The following is a 16,443-nucleotide window of genomic DNA, read 5'->3' as shown; positions in this document are numbered from 1 at the left end:
GATTCTATTCTTCAGCTTTTTTGCTCAAAGCTAGCTCACTACTTCAGCAACAACTTCACTTCCAGCTTTTTTGGTGGTTAACTGAAAATAAAAGTCTCACTGAGGGGCTGGGAAGGTGGCTCAGTGGTAGAGTGCTTGCCTTTCATGCATGAGGCCCTGGGTTTGATTCCTCAGCACCACATAAGCAAAAAGAAAAAAGCCGGAAGTGGCACTGTGGCTCAAGTGGTAGAGTGCTAACCTTGAGCTGAAGAGCTGAGGGACAGCGCCCAGGCCGAGTTCAGGCCCCATGACTGGACCCAAAAAAAAAAAAAAGTCTCACTGACTTTCCTGCTCTGGCTGGCTTCAAATAGCAATTCTCAGATCTCAGCCTGAGATGTGAACCACCAATGTTGATCTCAATAACTTTTGACTCAGATGGGCACCACCAATGTTGATCTCAATAACTTTTGACTCAGATGGGCTTCTAACTTCAATCATCTGCCTCCATGTAGCAGGGATTACAGATATAAAACATAACAAATTACAAATTTGATGATGTTTACGTGTGTGTATATGTGTGTGTGCTAGTCCTAGGACTTGAACTCAGGGCCTGGGTGCTGTCCCTGAACTTCGTTTTGCTCAAGGCCAGTGCTCTACCACTTGAGCCACAGCTCAACTTCTGACTTTTTGGGTGGTTAATTGGAAATAAGAGACTTACAGACTTCCAACCCGGGTGGGTTTTAAACTGACATCTTCAGATCTCTGCCTCCTAAGCAGCTAATATTATAGGCATGAGCCATCAACACACAGCTCTATGATGATTTGCTCTGTGTGTGTGTGTGTGTGTGTGTGTGTGTGTATGTGTGTGTGTGTGTGTGTGTGTGTGTGTGTGTGTGTGTGTGTCGTGGGGCTTGAACTCTGGGCCTGGGTGCTGTCCTTCAGCTCTTTAGCTCAAGGCTAGCACTTTACCACTTGAGCCACAGCACCACTTCGAGTTTTCTGGGGGGGGTTAATTGGAGAAAAGAGTCTCAGACTTTCCTGCCCTGGCTGGCTTTGAACTGCGATCCTCAGATCTCAGCCTCCTGAGTAGCTAGGATTACAGGCGTGAGCCACTGGCACCAGCTATGATGGTTTACTTTTTAATGATCAAAGTAAATGACTCATTTATTCCAATATAAAGTCTTAAATCTGGATTTAGTTGTTCCACATCTCAAATAAGAGATTTATTTATTTATTTATTTATTTATTTATTTATTGTCAGTCATGGGGCCTGAACTCTGGCCCTGCTCACTGTCCCTCAGCTCTTCAGCTCAAGACTAGTGCTCTACCACTTGAGCTACAGCGCCAGTTCGGTTTCCTGGTGGTTTACTGGAGATAAGAGTTTCACAGACTTTCCTGCCCGGGCTGGCTTTGAACTGCAATCCTCAGATCTCAGCCTTCTGAGTAGCTAGGATTACAGGCGTCAGCCACTGGCACCCAGCTAGAAATTTATTTTTGATGAAAGGGGGTGCTGCTGTGGCTAGAACCCAGTGCTCACACACGCTAAGCATACCCTCCATCTCTACCACTGTGCTACCATCTTTTTTTTAAATCTAAGAACATCACTCTTGAATTAGATTGCAACAAATTAAAGGCTTTCTTCAGGGTTACAGGTTAAGGACTTACACTGTATATAAGGCTAAGGATTTTTATTACAGGTTACTTTATACATAGTCAGATCCTTTAATCACTTAATATTGAAGTACCTTCTCTCTAAGTACATACCTTCCTCACGTACTGTCAAAATAATGCACAGATCCAGGTCTATGACTTAGAATCAGTAGATAGCCATAACTTTGGCAAAAAATGATCCACTCAAAATTATGTTGGCAGAGAAAGGCAATTTATGAACACCTGCATGGTAATAACTAAACACAATTATTTTGCCACAATAACCCACAGTAACAATCTATACTGTTGCTTTTCTAATTTCCATTTAGGGCAAAAAAAAAATTGTTATTAGAACTCCAAATACTTTCTCTTATCAAATTGCATTTAGCAATCTCCAAAACTCCTTCAAACTGTCTCCCCAACAAGGAATACACAGCAATACGTAAGTAATTCTGCCCGGGGAAACCTGGCTCCAGCCTAGGAGTTTTAGGGAAGCTGATAATTTCAGCATAAACATAGTATTCAGCATAAAACAAATTCTCTTAGGTGGGCACACTCCCAAAATCTAAGTTCCTCATACAACAGTGGCCAACCTTGCAAGCACGCCTTTCAAAGGATGGCACTTAGGCTTGCTTTATTAACTCTTTTCTGCACAAATATGTTGGCTATTTCCTCAATGGTTTTTCCAAACTTGGAACTTTACAGTTTTTGACATCAGCATTATCTAGGCCTGGTCTTTTCTCTAACTTACTTGAAAAGTTGTGGTTGTCAACAGACTACATGAGCAAAAAGCCCGTATTTGCATATATATACATAATATTTTATGTATATTTTTCTATTCTTTTCTTTTTTCCCATCGGGGCTTAAACTCAGTGCCTGGGCACTGTCCCTTCTTTTGCTGAAGGCTAGCACTCTACCACTTGAGCCACAGCACCACTTCTGGCTTTTTCTGTGTATGTGGTACTGAGGAACGGAACCCAGGGCTTCACGCATACTAGACAAGCACTCTACCACTAGGCCACATTCCTAGCCCTATATATACATTTTTCTTTTAACTATTTCCCCCAGGATCAGGGGGAAAATGGGGCGGGGGGAGGCCAAACTTCTCCAGGTACCCAGATTCAAAATGATAAAAAGCACTTAAGAGTTTTGCTGTGTACCATGCTTATCTCTGAGCGCTGGTGAGTATTAATTCACTCAATCCCCAGAGCTACTTTTTATTTGTGCCCTCCTGGGGCTTGAATTCAGGGCCTGAACACTATTTCTGAGCATTTGGGGGCCAAGGCTGGTGCTCCACCACTTGAGCCACAGCTCCACTGCTGGCTGTTTTTGTAGTTTACTGGAGGAAAGTCTCAGGGACTTTCCTACCCAGGCGGGCTTCGAACTGGGATCCTTCAATGCTCTAGCGCCCGAGTATCTCGGACTACAGGCGCGAGGCCCCAGATCGCGGCTACGTGCTAGTCTCCCCATTTTACACCTGACTCAGGCTGCGGGGCTTGCAGAAGCCGGGGAGCCAGTAGATGGTGGACGGGACACAACCGACCCAGGCTCCGGAGCCCCTAAAATAAGCCAAGCTGCCAGGAAGCCAAGGTGAGCCCCGCTTCCTCCGCCCACTAACAAACGCACCCCGAGTTACCCACGAGGAGCTGGGCCGAGCTGAGGCGGCGGGGTGGGGGGTCACCGCGGTGCGGGCCCCCGGGGCCCCTCCGCCCGGCTCCCGGCCGCCGCCCGCACCCCCGCCCTCGCCCGGCGGGCCCGGCGGCGCCCACGCGGCCCGCAGCCCCGCGGGATCGGACAGGCCAGGGCTGTGGGAAAACCTCCCGTCCAGGCCCGTTCTCCCGCAGGGGGGGGGCTTGGGTCACCGAAGAGCGCCGGCCACCGGCCCCCCGCGGGGACCCCACGGCCGCCGCCCAGACTCACCCCGCCCGCCGGGCCGCCGCGTCCACGACCAGCCGCCAGTGCGCGTGCGCGGCCGGGAGCGCGCCCGCGGAGGGCGGGGCCTGGCGTCCCGGGCGGGTTCGGGGCCGCGGGCGCTGCGCAGGGAAGGCTGGGGGCGGGGGGGGGGAGGGGGAGAGGATGTCCAAAGGTCCGGAGTTGGAAGGACAAGGTCACCGGGAAGGGAAAGGTGGGGCGGGGCCGGGTGTCCCAGCGGCCCCCGCAGCCCTGTTCCCCCCGCTTGCTGCCTTTGCACCGCTCCGAGGTCTCCATCGCCCGCCCCGGACGTGATCACCTCTTAACACACAGTATCTGTTCCTTTTTCTGGTTCTCCCTCCCTAGCGAGGCAGTGCCTGGGTGGGCTCACACCTGTGCTGCTTCAGAGGCCGATGACCTGTGGGAGGGGCTACGCGTGCAGAGTAAAAACAGTTGCTGTGAACGAAGTCTGCCGACTGACTTTGCAAACGGCCCCCTGGTCACAGGCCCTCAAGTCTCCTCGTGCCCGCAACTGTCAAGTGGACAGAGCACGCCATTAGATGCTCAAGGACACCAGCACTCCATCTCCCCCCAGCCCCCATGTACAAGCTTGGTAATGGGGGTTGCTGTTTGTTCACACTGAATTTTTAGAAAGCAAGAATGAATGCAGCTCAGGGACAGTGGCTCGTGCTTTGTAATCTTAGCTACTCAGTACTCGTGGCTCAAAGCTAGCCAGGGCAGGAAAGTCCATGAGACTCATCTCCAGTTCAAGACTACAAAACCACAAGTGGAGCTGTGGCCCAAAGTGGTAGATCTCTAGCCCTGAGCAGAAAAACTCAATGCCCAGGCCCTGAGGTCAAGGTTCATGACCGACAAAAAAGTAAATAAAAATAAATGTCCATGTGTTCTGCTTTAAACTGAGCCAACGTATGATAATCATGTTATCTACTGAAATTAATTTAACTGCTAAATCATAGCAGCCTCATATTTTGTACTTTACACTTTAAAACTTCCTTTTAACCTTTTTTTCTATTTTTCAGTTTTTAAATTTTATTGTTATTACAAAGGTGATATACAGAGGAGTCAAACTCCTTTCACTAAAAACAAAACAAAAAAAAAGCAAAAGCAAAAAAAGAAAAGAAGACAGGACTCTAGTGGCTCATGCCTGTAATTTTAGCTACTCAAGAGGCTGAGACTTGGGGATCTCAGTTCAAAGCCAGCCCAGGCAGGAAAATCTGTGAGGGTCTTCTCTCCAATAAACATCATCAAAAAGCTGGAAGTGGAGCTTTGGCTCAACTGGTAGAGCATTAGCCTTGAACAACAACAAGAAAAAGGGGACAGGACCTGGGACCTGAGTTCAGGCCTCATAACTGGCTCAAAAAGAAGAAAGGAAAAGGAGAGCAAGCGTAACTCTTACTTTCTTTCCAAATGATTTCCAAGATTTTTTGTTTTTTGTTTTAATTGTGTGAACAAAATTTGTTCAGCATGGAAGAACAATTGTTCTATTAAGGAAAACAAATACAATCTTACGGCAAACTTTGTAGTTTATCCATGCAAAGTATATGAGAAATTTTGATACTAGTTTTCAGAATTTAATGTATTTGGTTAAAAAAATCATGACCGTGTTAAAATAGTAATTTTATTGATCACTTAAATACATTACAGTGATAAGCTTTTGGGATGTGAGGAAAAGAGCTCAAAAATTTCTCCTCATCACACAGTCTTCTGATTCTTAGTTATTCGTGATAGTGCTGCCCAATTCTGGAAGCTGCGAGATTTTAAGCTTTCCTACTAGACTTTTTCAGTGGCAGTACCCTGTTCCGCCGGCGTCGGCTGGGGGGGCGCTCAAGAGCCCGGAGGGGCGGGCAGTGCGGCGGAAGAGCGGGGACGAGCCGGGGAAGAGCACCCGAGACCCGCAACCTGTCCTTGCGCGGAGAGCACAGGCCAGGACCATGCGGCCCCCGCTGGGGTTCGGATCTGCGGTTCTCCGGACGGCGGTGACTGCGCTCTGCGGTGAGCCTGAGCCCCGGGAAAAGGGGAGGCGCCCAGCCTCGGGTCCCGGGGAGCGCAGGGCAAGGACGGGGTCCTGGCTCCCGTGGACCCGAGGCTGGCTGCGCGGGGCAGGGAGACGGACGGCCCCTCCCGCGGTCCCCGCACCGCCCCCCCCCCCGGATACCCGGCTGTCGGAGGCATCCTTGGGGATGGCAGGGGGGGAGGAAATAAACCGCACCGGGGCTCTTGTGTAAGTCGTTTGCTATTTTTTGGAGCCACGCCTCCATTCCTGCTTTTTTGGACTGGTGAATTGGAAATAAGAGTCTTTCGGTCTTTTGTGCCTGGGGTTGGCTTTGAACTGCGGTCCTCAGATCTCAGCCTTCTAAGTAGATAGGAATAGCCCACTGGTGCTGGGTATCTAAGACATTTAGAATAACCTCGGTGCTCGTTTGAGACTTGAAAGGCCATTCCAGACTTAAAAGAGCCTAACTTACAAGAGCCAGGCCAGCCCAGCCCCTGCTGGGGAGGAGCTGACAGGCCTGGCCTTGCTAGCCAGCCTCTCTCTCTCTTTCTCCCTCTCTCCCTCCCTCCCTCCCTCTCCCTTTCTCCCTCCCTCCCTCTCTCTCCCTTTCTCCCTCTCCCTCTCTCCTCTCTTCTCTCTCCTCTCCCTCTCCTCTCTCCTCTCCTCTCTCCTCTCCTCTTCTCTCTCTCTCTCTCTCTCTCTCTCTCTCTCTCTCTTCTCCAAATTAGTGTCTTCCTTTGTTTTACGGATGGGAAAGCTGGAGGCTGAGAAATGAAAAGTGTCTGTGGGGGGATTGGGCCTAGAGCCCAAAGCAGGCCTAGAATCCCTGCTTGTTTTTTACATGCTGCTTTTCCTTTAGACTCAGCTTTTATCTGTGGGCACAGATGTATGTGTGCGGGATAATAGCCCGCCCCACCCCCACCCCCACTCCTTAACTTCATCTGTAGTGTAAGATGGGTTTTTCCTAAGCAAGTTGTCTCCTTTCTTGTGTTTGCCAGTCCTGAGGTTTGCAGGGTGTGGGTGCTTCCCTTTAGCTTTTTTTTTCTCTCAGGGGTAGGGTTCTATCACTTGAACCAGAGCTCCACTTGGGCTTTTTAGTGGTTAATTGGTTGCAAGAGTCTCAGGGAGCTGGGAAGGTGGCTCAGTGGTAGAGGGCTTGCCTTGCATGCATGAGGCCCTGGGTTCGATTCTTCAGCACCACATAAGCAAAAAAAAGTAAAAAGCCGGAAGTGGCACTGTGGCTCAAGTGGTAGAGCGCTAGCCTTGAGCTGAAGAGCTGAAGGACAGCACCCAGGCCCAGAGTTCAGGCCCCACGACCAGACCCCCCAAAAAAGTCTCAGGGACTTTCTAACCATGATTCCCAGATCTCAGCCTCCTGAGCAGCTAGGATGACATGTGTGAGACACTGGCATCCAGCACTTTTTTCTTGGTCGGTCGTGGGGCTTGAACTTTAGGCCTGAGCGCTGTCCCTGAGCTCTTCAGTTCAAGGCAAGTGCTCAACCACTAGAGCCACAGGTCCACTTCCTGTTTTCTTGTGGTGAATTGGAAATAAGAGTCTCATGGATTTTTCCTGCCCCGGCAGGCTGGCTGTGATCCTCAGATCTCAGCCTCCTGAGTAGCTAGGATTACAGACGTGAGCCACCCGGCATGATGGCACTTTTAAACTGACTAAATTGTTTTTTCTTTCCGCTCCCCCCTCCCCCAGGTTTAAAGTCAATACAGGGAAGCTGCCATGTTTGTACTGCTGTTCCTAAGCATATCACTTACAAGGAACTAAAAAACCTGTTAACTTCTGGAAACATTATGTTAATTGATGTTAGAGAGACATGGGAAATTCTCCAACATGGTAAAATCCCTGGGTCTATTAATATACCATGTAAGTAACATGCCTTAAACCCATTCATTAAATATTTACTCAGTAACTTATTGTGTCCAAAATTTAATTGAGACTCTTGAAATTTTCCTTTAGTGAGTGAAGTAGGCCAAGCTCTGCAGATGAACCCAAGAGATTTCGAAGAGAAGTATCATGAAGTAAAGCCATCCAAATCTGACAGTATCGTGTTTTCTTGTCTAGCTGGAGTGAGAAGCAAAAAGGCTATGGACACAGCAATATCTCTAGGCTTCAGCAGGTGTGTAGATGAAGGCAAATCTGGATCCAGGAATGTGTATCACAATGTTTCATACGCATTCATTTAGATACTTTAGTCATTGATGATGTAGTTCAGTAGAAGAGTGTTGGTTTAGTATGCAGAGGCTCTAGGTTCAACCCCCACCACCACAAAAAGAAAAAAAAAGGAAAAATATGTTTAATTACTGTTAGTAAAGACACAATAGAGAGATTAAGAACCTACATCTTTCCATCTTATTCACAAGTAACTCAGTCTTTTAAATAAGCCCCTACTTTAAATAATATCAGTAGCTAGCAATATTGCATTATTTATCTCGAGAATTCCTACCAACCCTATTTTAACACAGGAGAGAAAATACTGATTGCACTATTTATGTTTTCAGTGCCCAACACTATGGTGGAGGATGGAAGGAATGGGTAACCTATGAATTTCCAGAGAAGAAACAAGGACATTGAATTTTGGAATACAAGCTGACTTCCCTTATATACATGGAGTGTAAAATAGGATCGAGGCAAAAGAACAATCAAATCCTGGCACCAGTGGTTAAGCATAAGAGCAATCTGTGTAAGCCAGTTGCTTGTTGAATTGCTTTGTCTGTAAATTGAGATACTGCTCCTTTGATAACGTTCAAAGGCCACAGGACTGAGATAAAGTATGTGTGTGACTTACCATGGATGGTTAGATTGTAGGAGTAATTTTTTAAGTGGTTTAGTACCGTTGAATTTGCATTCTTTAAGACCAAGTCACTATTAATCATATGACTAATTCTGTGCTCCTTTTCATCAGAGGCAGACTATAACAAATTAACAAGTAAACTTTATTAAAAGAAAAATTAAAGCCGGGCGCCAGTGGCTCATGCCTGTAATCCTAACTACTAAGGAGGCTGAGATCTGAGGATCACGGTTCAAAGCAATCCCAGGCAGGAAAGTCTGAGACTCTTTATCTTGAATTAACCACCAGAAAATAACGGGAAGTGGTGCTGTGGCTCAGAATGCTTGCCTAGAGCTGAAGAGCTCAGGGACAGCGCCCAGGCCCAGAGGTCAAGCCCCATGACCCACAAAAAAAAAAAAAAAAAATCAAAGCTTATAGAATTCACAAGCTTTATAGACTAAGATAATGACAATTTGCCTTGTGAAGGTTAAAAATGTGTTTATGACTTTAAGTATCACTATCCCACAATACTTGGAAATTTGTGAATTTATGTAACCATTTAATCTCAATAAAAAATTATTTTAAAAAAATGTGCTGGGCACCAGTGGCTCATGCCTGTAATCCTAGCTAATCAGGAGGCTGAGATCTGAGAATCATGGTTCAAAGCTTGCCAAAGCAGGAAATCCAGGAAACCCTTATCTCCAATTAACCACCAAAAAGCCAGAAGTGGCATAAGTGGTAGAGTGCTAGCCTTGAGCACAAAAGCTCAGAGACAACACCGAGGCCTGAGTTCAAAATCCAAAAAATCAAGATAGAGAAATAGATGAACAATGAATATGTTAAAGTCATCTAAAAGCTAGTCAGTGTGGTGACCAGTATGAAAGTGATATAATTAATAATTTTAAAGTAAAAATTGCTTGGTAGAGTGGTTTATACTTGGAATCCCCACAGGCAGAGATTATATGGTGATAGAAATCAAAACAAGGGCTGATGAAATGACCTCAGAGTTGAGAAATCCATGGAGGAATGGTCAAAAGTGACAAAGGAGTTTTATTGGCCAGTCAGCAACTGCCTTGTCCTGCGATAGCTCAGAACTAAGAGCAGCAGCGACCTCCAATGGGGCAGGGTTTATAAAAGGCCAGAACGACATGCAGGTGGTAGTTTCACAAGCAAGCTAATTTACAGAAGTTCAAAGATCTTTAGAGGTGAGGATATTCTTCAGCTGTGGTTAGGACCAGGTGGACAGCATTTTACTGACATATCTGGAGGCTTGAGATTCAGAAATGGAAGTGGGAGTCAACAAGAAAACTGGGTTCTTACACTATATCTTTGAAGGATAGAAGATTTCACTGGAAAAAGCCAAAAAGAGAACTTTCTAGGATGGTACAAATGATCTGTGTTATAAATAAGTACTAGTGGGCTGAGAAGATGGCTTAGTGGTAGAGCACCTGCCTTGCATGCATGAGGCCCTGGGTTCGATTCCTCAGTACCACATAAGCAAAAAGAAAAAAAGCCGGAAGCGGTGCTATGGCTCAAGTGGTAGAGGGCTAGCCTTGAGCTGAAGAGCTGAGGGACAGTGCCCAGGCCCAGAATTCACGACCAGACCCAAAAATAAATAAGTACTAGTACACAGCTATGTATATCAAAATTCATTGAAACAAACACAAAAATGTATGTTTTCTATGCTGTTATTCCTTCAATTTAGAAAGTGAAAATAGAAAATTGTAATTTTCTTCAGAATGTTAATTCCTATACTTAATGTGTTAGTGTGCTGAGCAAAATAAACCTGTTTTCTTTCTTATTTGTTTTTACTCTCGCTCACATAGTAGTTATGTAGGTCATATAGGGCCTAATAACTAATTTCAAGGACTTGACTTATCCTAAATGAGATGGAAAGCCACTGGACAATCTGGGAATGTGACCACCACCATGAGCTTCAGATGTCCATCTAGCTTCTTGAAGATGAAGTTCCCTACCAGAACTTTAAAAAACTGAACACACATGCACACACAATCCGTTTAAAGGCATTACATGATGAACACCAAAGTAAGAATGGTTCCTGCTAGAGATAGAGGGGAAAGGTAAGCATGCATTATTAGTGTCATCTTTTACTATAGGACAGTGTGTTCCACTTGACATTTAAACAAGATTATACAAGACTTTTGGATTCTTGGCAAACTTTTACTTTTTTGAGTCTCATTACCTAGCCTGTACTGCTTAGGAACTCATCTAATCCAGAATGGCTTCAAACGTATGATCTCCTTTTCTCAGCCATCGGAGTACTAGAATTATAGGCATGTGCCACCGTGTAAGATCCAGTTTTTTGTCTTAAAAATAGGACAATGTATTTACCTTAATTACACTTAACTATTTGAAGCAAACCAACTAGAATAACTTCTACATTAGATCTAATTTATGAGGACAAGGCTGTTGATGGTTCTGAAGTAAAGGTTTAAATCATTGGCAGTACTAAGGTTCTGAACTTAGGGCTTTGGGCTTATTATTCAAGTGTTTTGCTACTTAGGCCTTTCTGGTTTTGCTTTTTCAGGTAGGGACTTGGCTTTTTGCTGTCATCCTGGACCATAATCTTCCTAATTATGCCTCCCCTGTAGCTGGAATGACAGGCATGCAGAGCCACACTCAGCTTTTTCTTTTGTTGTTATTTGTGGTGAGATGGGAAGGTCTCATTAACTTTTCACCTTAGCTGGCCTCAAATTGTGGTGCCCCTGATCTTTGACTCCTGAGTAACTGAGGATTACAAGTATGAACCACTACACCTGGCCTAACAAATCATATTTCTTAAATTACATGGACAAGTACAGCAAAACTCCCAAAGTCATGAAGTTCTCTGGCATCAAGTGCAAAAATATTGCATGTGGCTGAACAAGTAGTTGTTTTATCCCAATCATGAGCGAATACCATATTTATTTTGATAATACAGGGGTAAGTCAAAAGTTTAGAAACGTAAGAGAAAAACTATAGAGTTCTTTTTTCAGTTCTTCACATCATTTTTACAATGAGGTAGAAGTCCTAAATTAAAATGCCTCGTTTCATCCATTTTTCTTACCAGTTTTTTTTTTTTTTTTTTTGAGGGTCCGGTCCTGGAGCCTGAACTCTGGGCCTGGGAGCTGTCCCTCAGCTCTTCAGTTCAAAGCTGGCGCTCTACCACTTGAGCCACAGCGCCACTTCTGGCTTTTTTCTTTTTGCTTATGTGGTGCTGAGGAATCGAACCCAGGGCCTCAGGCATGCAAAGGCAAGCGCTCTACCACTGAGCCACCTTCCCAGCCCCTTCTTACCAGTTTTATAATCTCTATGAGGTCTGGATTCTGGGATAAAGTGGCTGTCCAGTATATATGTATATATATGAGCCGTGAGAGCAGTGAATAGACGCTAATTTGCAAGGACTTGTTTATTTGAAGTACTGGGATTTAAACTGAGGGCTTTGCACTTGCCAGGCAGGCACTCTACCACTTGAACAAGGCCTCTAGTCCAAGAAGTGTATTTTTTAAGCATCATTTTGTTATTAAGGTGTCGTAGAAAGGGGATACCATTTCCTAAGTCAGGCACAGAGTACAATTCTTTGGAGAATGTCACCCTTTCCTTTGCCTTCCCCACTTCCCAGAACCTCCCATCACTGCCCACAAGCTGCATTTTCCACCTGGTGTGGAACTGAACACCATGACTACATCTCCCAATCTGCTGGCTGTCTTTCTGGTTTAGTAAACTATGTCCTTGGCTACGCAAACTTTTTATTTTAAAGTAATCCCATGTGCCAACCCTCCTATTTGCTCTGCCTCTGGAACTCTTCAAACAGTTCCTATCTATGCCTAAAAGTTTCTTCTAATGTCCTAATGTTTCTCCTACTCCACACTGTAGTTTCAAAGTTTCAGATGGGACATTAAGGTCTTTGACCCACCTTGATATTGGTGCATGGTGACAAACAGGGTTTAAATGTCAATTTGCTACATATGGATGGCCAGTTTTCGTAACACCAATTGGAAGAGGCTTTTTTATACCGTATGTTTTTTGACTTCCTGGTCAAATATCAGATAACTCTAGATATATTTATTTATTTCTAAATCTTCCATTGATCTTCGGGCCTGTTTTTGTGCCAGTATCGAGCTGTTTTTGTTACTGCTTTGTGGTAGTTTGAGGTCTGTGATTATGATACTAGCAGCATTGATTGTTTTGTTTTGTTTTAGCCTAAAATTGCACTGGCCCCATTGGAGATCTTTTGTAACTCCATGTGAATGTTTATCTCAGTGAAGAATGTCAAGAAATGTACTCTTAAAGACAACTGAACCAAACATGGTAATATAACTGCAGCAGTCAGGAGGTCTGTGAAGCAGAATGTGAGACCTTGAGAGACTGTCTCAAATAAAGGTAGAACACCAACTAGTTCACCAACAGATAACACTTTGTCTCTTCTGTCCATTCACACATCCCCTAGGCTCTGGGTCTAGGCCCAGTCCCTGAGCTTCTTTGTACAAGGTTAGTTTTCTACCACTTGAACCACCACGGCTCCACCCACTTTCAGCTTTTTAGTAGTTAACTGGAGGTAGAGTATCAGGGACTTTCCTGCCCAGGCTGGCTTCAACCCTTGATCTTTAGATATCAGCCGTGAGCCACTGGCGCTCAGCTTTTTGTCTTATTTTCATACGTGTGCTGGTCCTAGGGGTTGAACTCGGGGCCTGAATGATGTCCCGGGGCCACAGCTCTACTTCTGGCTTTTTAGTAGTTAATGGAGATAAGAGTCTCATACATTTTCCTGGCCGGGAGGACTTCAAACTGCAATCCTCAGGTGTGAGCAAAAAGTGTCAGGCTAAAGTTAGCAATTTATTATTGGAAAAATAATGCTGCAAATTTTCATTTCAATGCTGCAAGTTTCTCCAGGAGCAAGTATAAGAAGGGGAAAAAAAAAACTATGTGTGGGGGAGGACTTTAATAAGGTATTATAATGGTAGAATCTGAAGTGTATCCAACTTCATAATTAAGTAATTGTTCCATTTCCAATACTATGCTGCTATGATTATTTTTAACGTGTGAATCTATACAATATAGTACTTGTTCGTGGCCACTTGATATAGATGAATAATACACATTAAAAAGGAGGGTGTAAAGCCGGGCACTGGTGGCACATGCCTGTAATCCTAGCTACTCAGGAGGCTGAGATCTGAGGATCATGGTTCAAAGCCAGCCCGGGCAGGAAAGTCCATGAGACTCTTATCTCCAATAAACCACTAGAAAATCGGAAGTGGCGCTGTGGCTCAAGCGGTAGAGCGCTCACCTTGAACTGAAGAGCTGAGGGATAGCGCCCAAGCCCAGAGTTTAAGACCCACAACTGACCAAAAAAAAGGAAGGTGTAACTTCTAGCTAGACATCTGAGGGCAGAATGTCAATGAGATACTTTCCAGAAATCAAGATCAAATGAACTTCTGAACACTGGATAAAATACCTCCATCATTACTCTCACCTGTTTCTTAATGCTGAAGGCTTGCCTAATATTGCCTGAGATAAAAAGGTACAAGATTCCTCTCTGAAAAAATTGACCCATTCCAAAGAAAAGCCAGAAAATTATGTTGGAGATGAGAGGGTGGCCAAGTTCTGTTGTGTCTTGATTCTACAACAGAGCCCAATATGCAGACTTTCAAGTTACCATTCCCTGTGTCTCTCAAACAGGAAGGGTTCTGAACACAGCAAGAATCTAACATGAAATATTTTTTAAAAACTATGTGGAAGGGGGCTGGGAAGGTGGCTCAGTGGTAGAGCACTTGCCTTGCATGCTCGAGGCCCTGGGTTTGATTCCTCAGCACCACATAAGAAAAAAGCCGGAAGTGGCGCTGTGGTTCAAGTGGTGGAGTGCTAGCCTTGAGCTGAAGAGCTGAGGGACAGTGCCCAGACCCAGAGTTCAGGCCCCACGACTGGACCCAAAAAAAAAAAAAAAAAAAAAAACTATGTGGAAGGAAAAACACTTGAAAAATTGTTGTTAAAACAAGGAACAAGCCTGGCATGGGTACTCAGGCCTGTAATCCTAGCTACTCAGGAGGCTGAGATCTAAGATAGCAGTTCAAAGCCAGCTTGGAAAGCAAAGTCCGTGAGACTCTCCAATTATTTCCATTTATCATAATTACCTTCAGTTATCTCCAATTAACCACGAGAAATATGGAAATCACAGTGTGAGTGAAAAAGCTCAGGGTTGGGGCCCAGGGTCCTGAGGTTAAGCCCCATGACCAAAAAAAAAAAAAAAAGAAACAAGGAAAAATTTAAAACAACCCGTAATTTAATATCTCTAGATTAACATTATTCTCTCAAACAAGAACAAGGTGCTACTTAAGACTTGGATTTCCTCTATAACTGCCTAAAAGAAAACAGGGAGGTCACAATATGACCACTTCTACAATAGCAGCAAGACCACCTGGCTTAGAAGGCAGCCAGCTCAGACTGGAGGATGAAGGATTTGGAAAAAATGTTTCCCTGCGGGTGATTTTGAGTAATGATTCTTGCATAAATGATTGTGCTTGCAAATGATTCTTGCATAAATGAACATGAAATACAAAGCAAATTGAACAAATTATAACCAAGCCAATTCCTAATACAAAAATAAAAACAAAAATACAAGTATACTTCAAAAGACATTTTTTACATTAGATATACCTAATACTGAAAATGAATTGAAGAAATCCAAATCTAAGTTGTATCACTCTCTGTGACTGGATAAATTACTTAACCTGAAAAACAAAGGAGGCAACAATACTTGATAAGAAATGTACTCATTACCTTGCTCATGTAATTGTAATCCTTCTGTATGGTATTTCACAATAAAAAAACTTATTAATAATAATAAATAAATAAATTACTTAACCTTCCTAAGTTTTCTCATCTTTAAAATATGATTGCAACTGGGTGCTGGTGGCTCATGCCTGTAATCCTACCTACTTAGATAAATGACTAAAGTTAACCAGAAGAGTGGGAAATGGGAATGACAAGGTAGAATGAAACAAGGATCTAACATTTTCCTTAGGATATAACAGTACTTTAAAGCTTCTTACATTCAAAACGTTAGAAGAAAAAATTATTTTTTTTAATTTAATTTAATTTTATTTGTGAACATACTGTACGCATGCCTGAGGCCCTGGGTTCGATTCCTCAGCACCACATAAGCAAAAAGAAAAAGTGGGAAGTGGCGCTGTGGTTCAAGTGGTAGAGCGCTAGCCTTGAGCTGAAGAGCTGAGGGACAGCGTCCAGGCCTAGAGTTCAGGCCCCACGACCGGATCCCCCCCCCCCAAAAAAAGAAAAAATTATTTTTAATATTTTATTTCATCCTTTGCATTCAAAACTAATTACCATTTAAAAAATTAATCATTACAAACTGGTTATCTAATTTTCACAAACCTTTTTTTTTGTATTAAATACTTAAAATTCAATGCATATTTTACATTTATAGCACATCTCAATTCAAACTAGCCACATCTTAAATGTTCAATAGGCCTAAGTGCCTTGTGGATAAACCATACTGGAGAGTGTTGCCTATAACTGATTTTTTTAAAAAGTCAGCCACTGTATACCTTCTAATGGAAGACTACCACCTTAAATAGTAATAAATGCCATCCCCCACCCATCCCAGTTTACAGAAAATACAGAAGACAAAAGAACATTTTTAAATGGAATATCAAGGACGCAATCAGCAATCAGGTCTTGAGAAACTTAGACAAAGGGGAATTTTAAATGATATAAGAAAAACTTTAAGAACTAATGAATTGAAAGATATAGTTCTTACTTGAATCTTAACTGCCATTATTCAACAATTCTTATACTGATCAGAGAACCAAACTTTGAGTTTTTGATAATCAAATTATTTTGTGCAAATTTTTAGGCACAATTACTTTTACAGATTTCTTTTTTTTTTTTGCTGTTGGTCGTGGGGTTTGAACTCTAGCCCTGGGCGCTGTCCGAGTTCTTCAGTTCAAGGCTAGTGCTCTACCATTTGAGCCACAGTGCCACTTCTGGCCTTTTCTGTTTATGTGGTGCTGAGGCATTGAACCCTGGGCCTCAGCATAGCCAGGCAAGCACTCTACCACTGAGCCACCTTCCCAGCCCCACTTTTACAGA

General features: G+C 43.9%; 2 protein-coding genes across 4 annotated transcripts in view; one reads left to right on the top strand and one right to left on the bottom strand.

Moving 5' to 3' along the window:
- The window catches only part of Usp45 (ubiquitin specific peptidase 45), a 64,661-nt gene extending 61,069 nt beyond the window's left edge, over positions 1 to 3,592 (bottom strand). For all 3 annotated transcript variants that reach the window (XM_070010761.1, XM_070010762.1, XM_070010763.1), the window contains exon 1: positions 3,550 to 3,592. The gene's annotated coding sequence lies outside the window, so the exon portion shown is untranslated. The remainder of the gene's footprint in view (positions 1 to 3,549) is intronic.
- LOC138818990 (uncharacterized) lies at positions 2,791 to 10,135 on the top strand. Its single transcript, XM_070010141.1, has 6 exons — positions 2,791 to 2,810; positions 3,907 to 4,153; positions 5,277 to 5,553; positions 7,260 to 7,430; positions 7,524 to 7,683; positions 8,066 to 10,135. The coding sequence occupies exons 1-6, from the start codon at positions 2,791 to 2,793 to the stop codon at positions 8,136 to 8,138; spliced, it is 948 nt and encodes a 315-aa protein (XP_069866242.1). The 3' UTR covers positions 8,139 to 10,135.
- The last annotated feature ends 6,308 nt before the right edge of the window (positions 10,136 to 16,443 follow it).

This window comes from Dipodomys merriami, unplaced genomic scaffold, assembly GCF_024711535.1.
Source record: "Dipodomys merriami isolate MVZ:Mamm:240054 unplaced genomic scaffold, mDipMer1.0.p SCAF_8, whole genome shotgun sequence".
NCBI classification, from domain to species: Eukaryota; Metazoa; Chordata; class Mammalia; order Rodentia; family Heteromyidae; genus Dipodomys; species Dipodomys merriami.
This window is presented reverse-complemented; position numbering and strand designations above follow the sequence as displayed.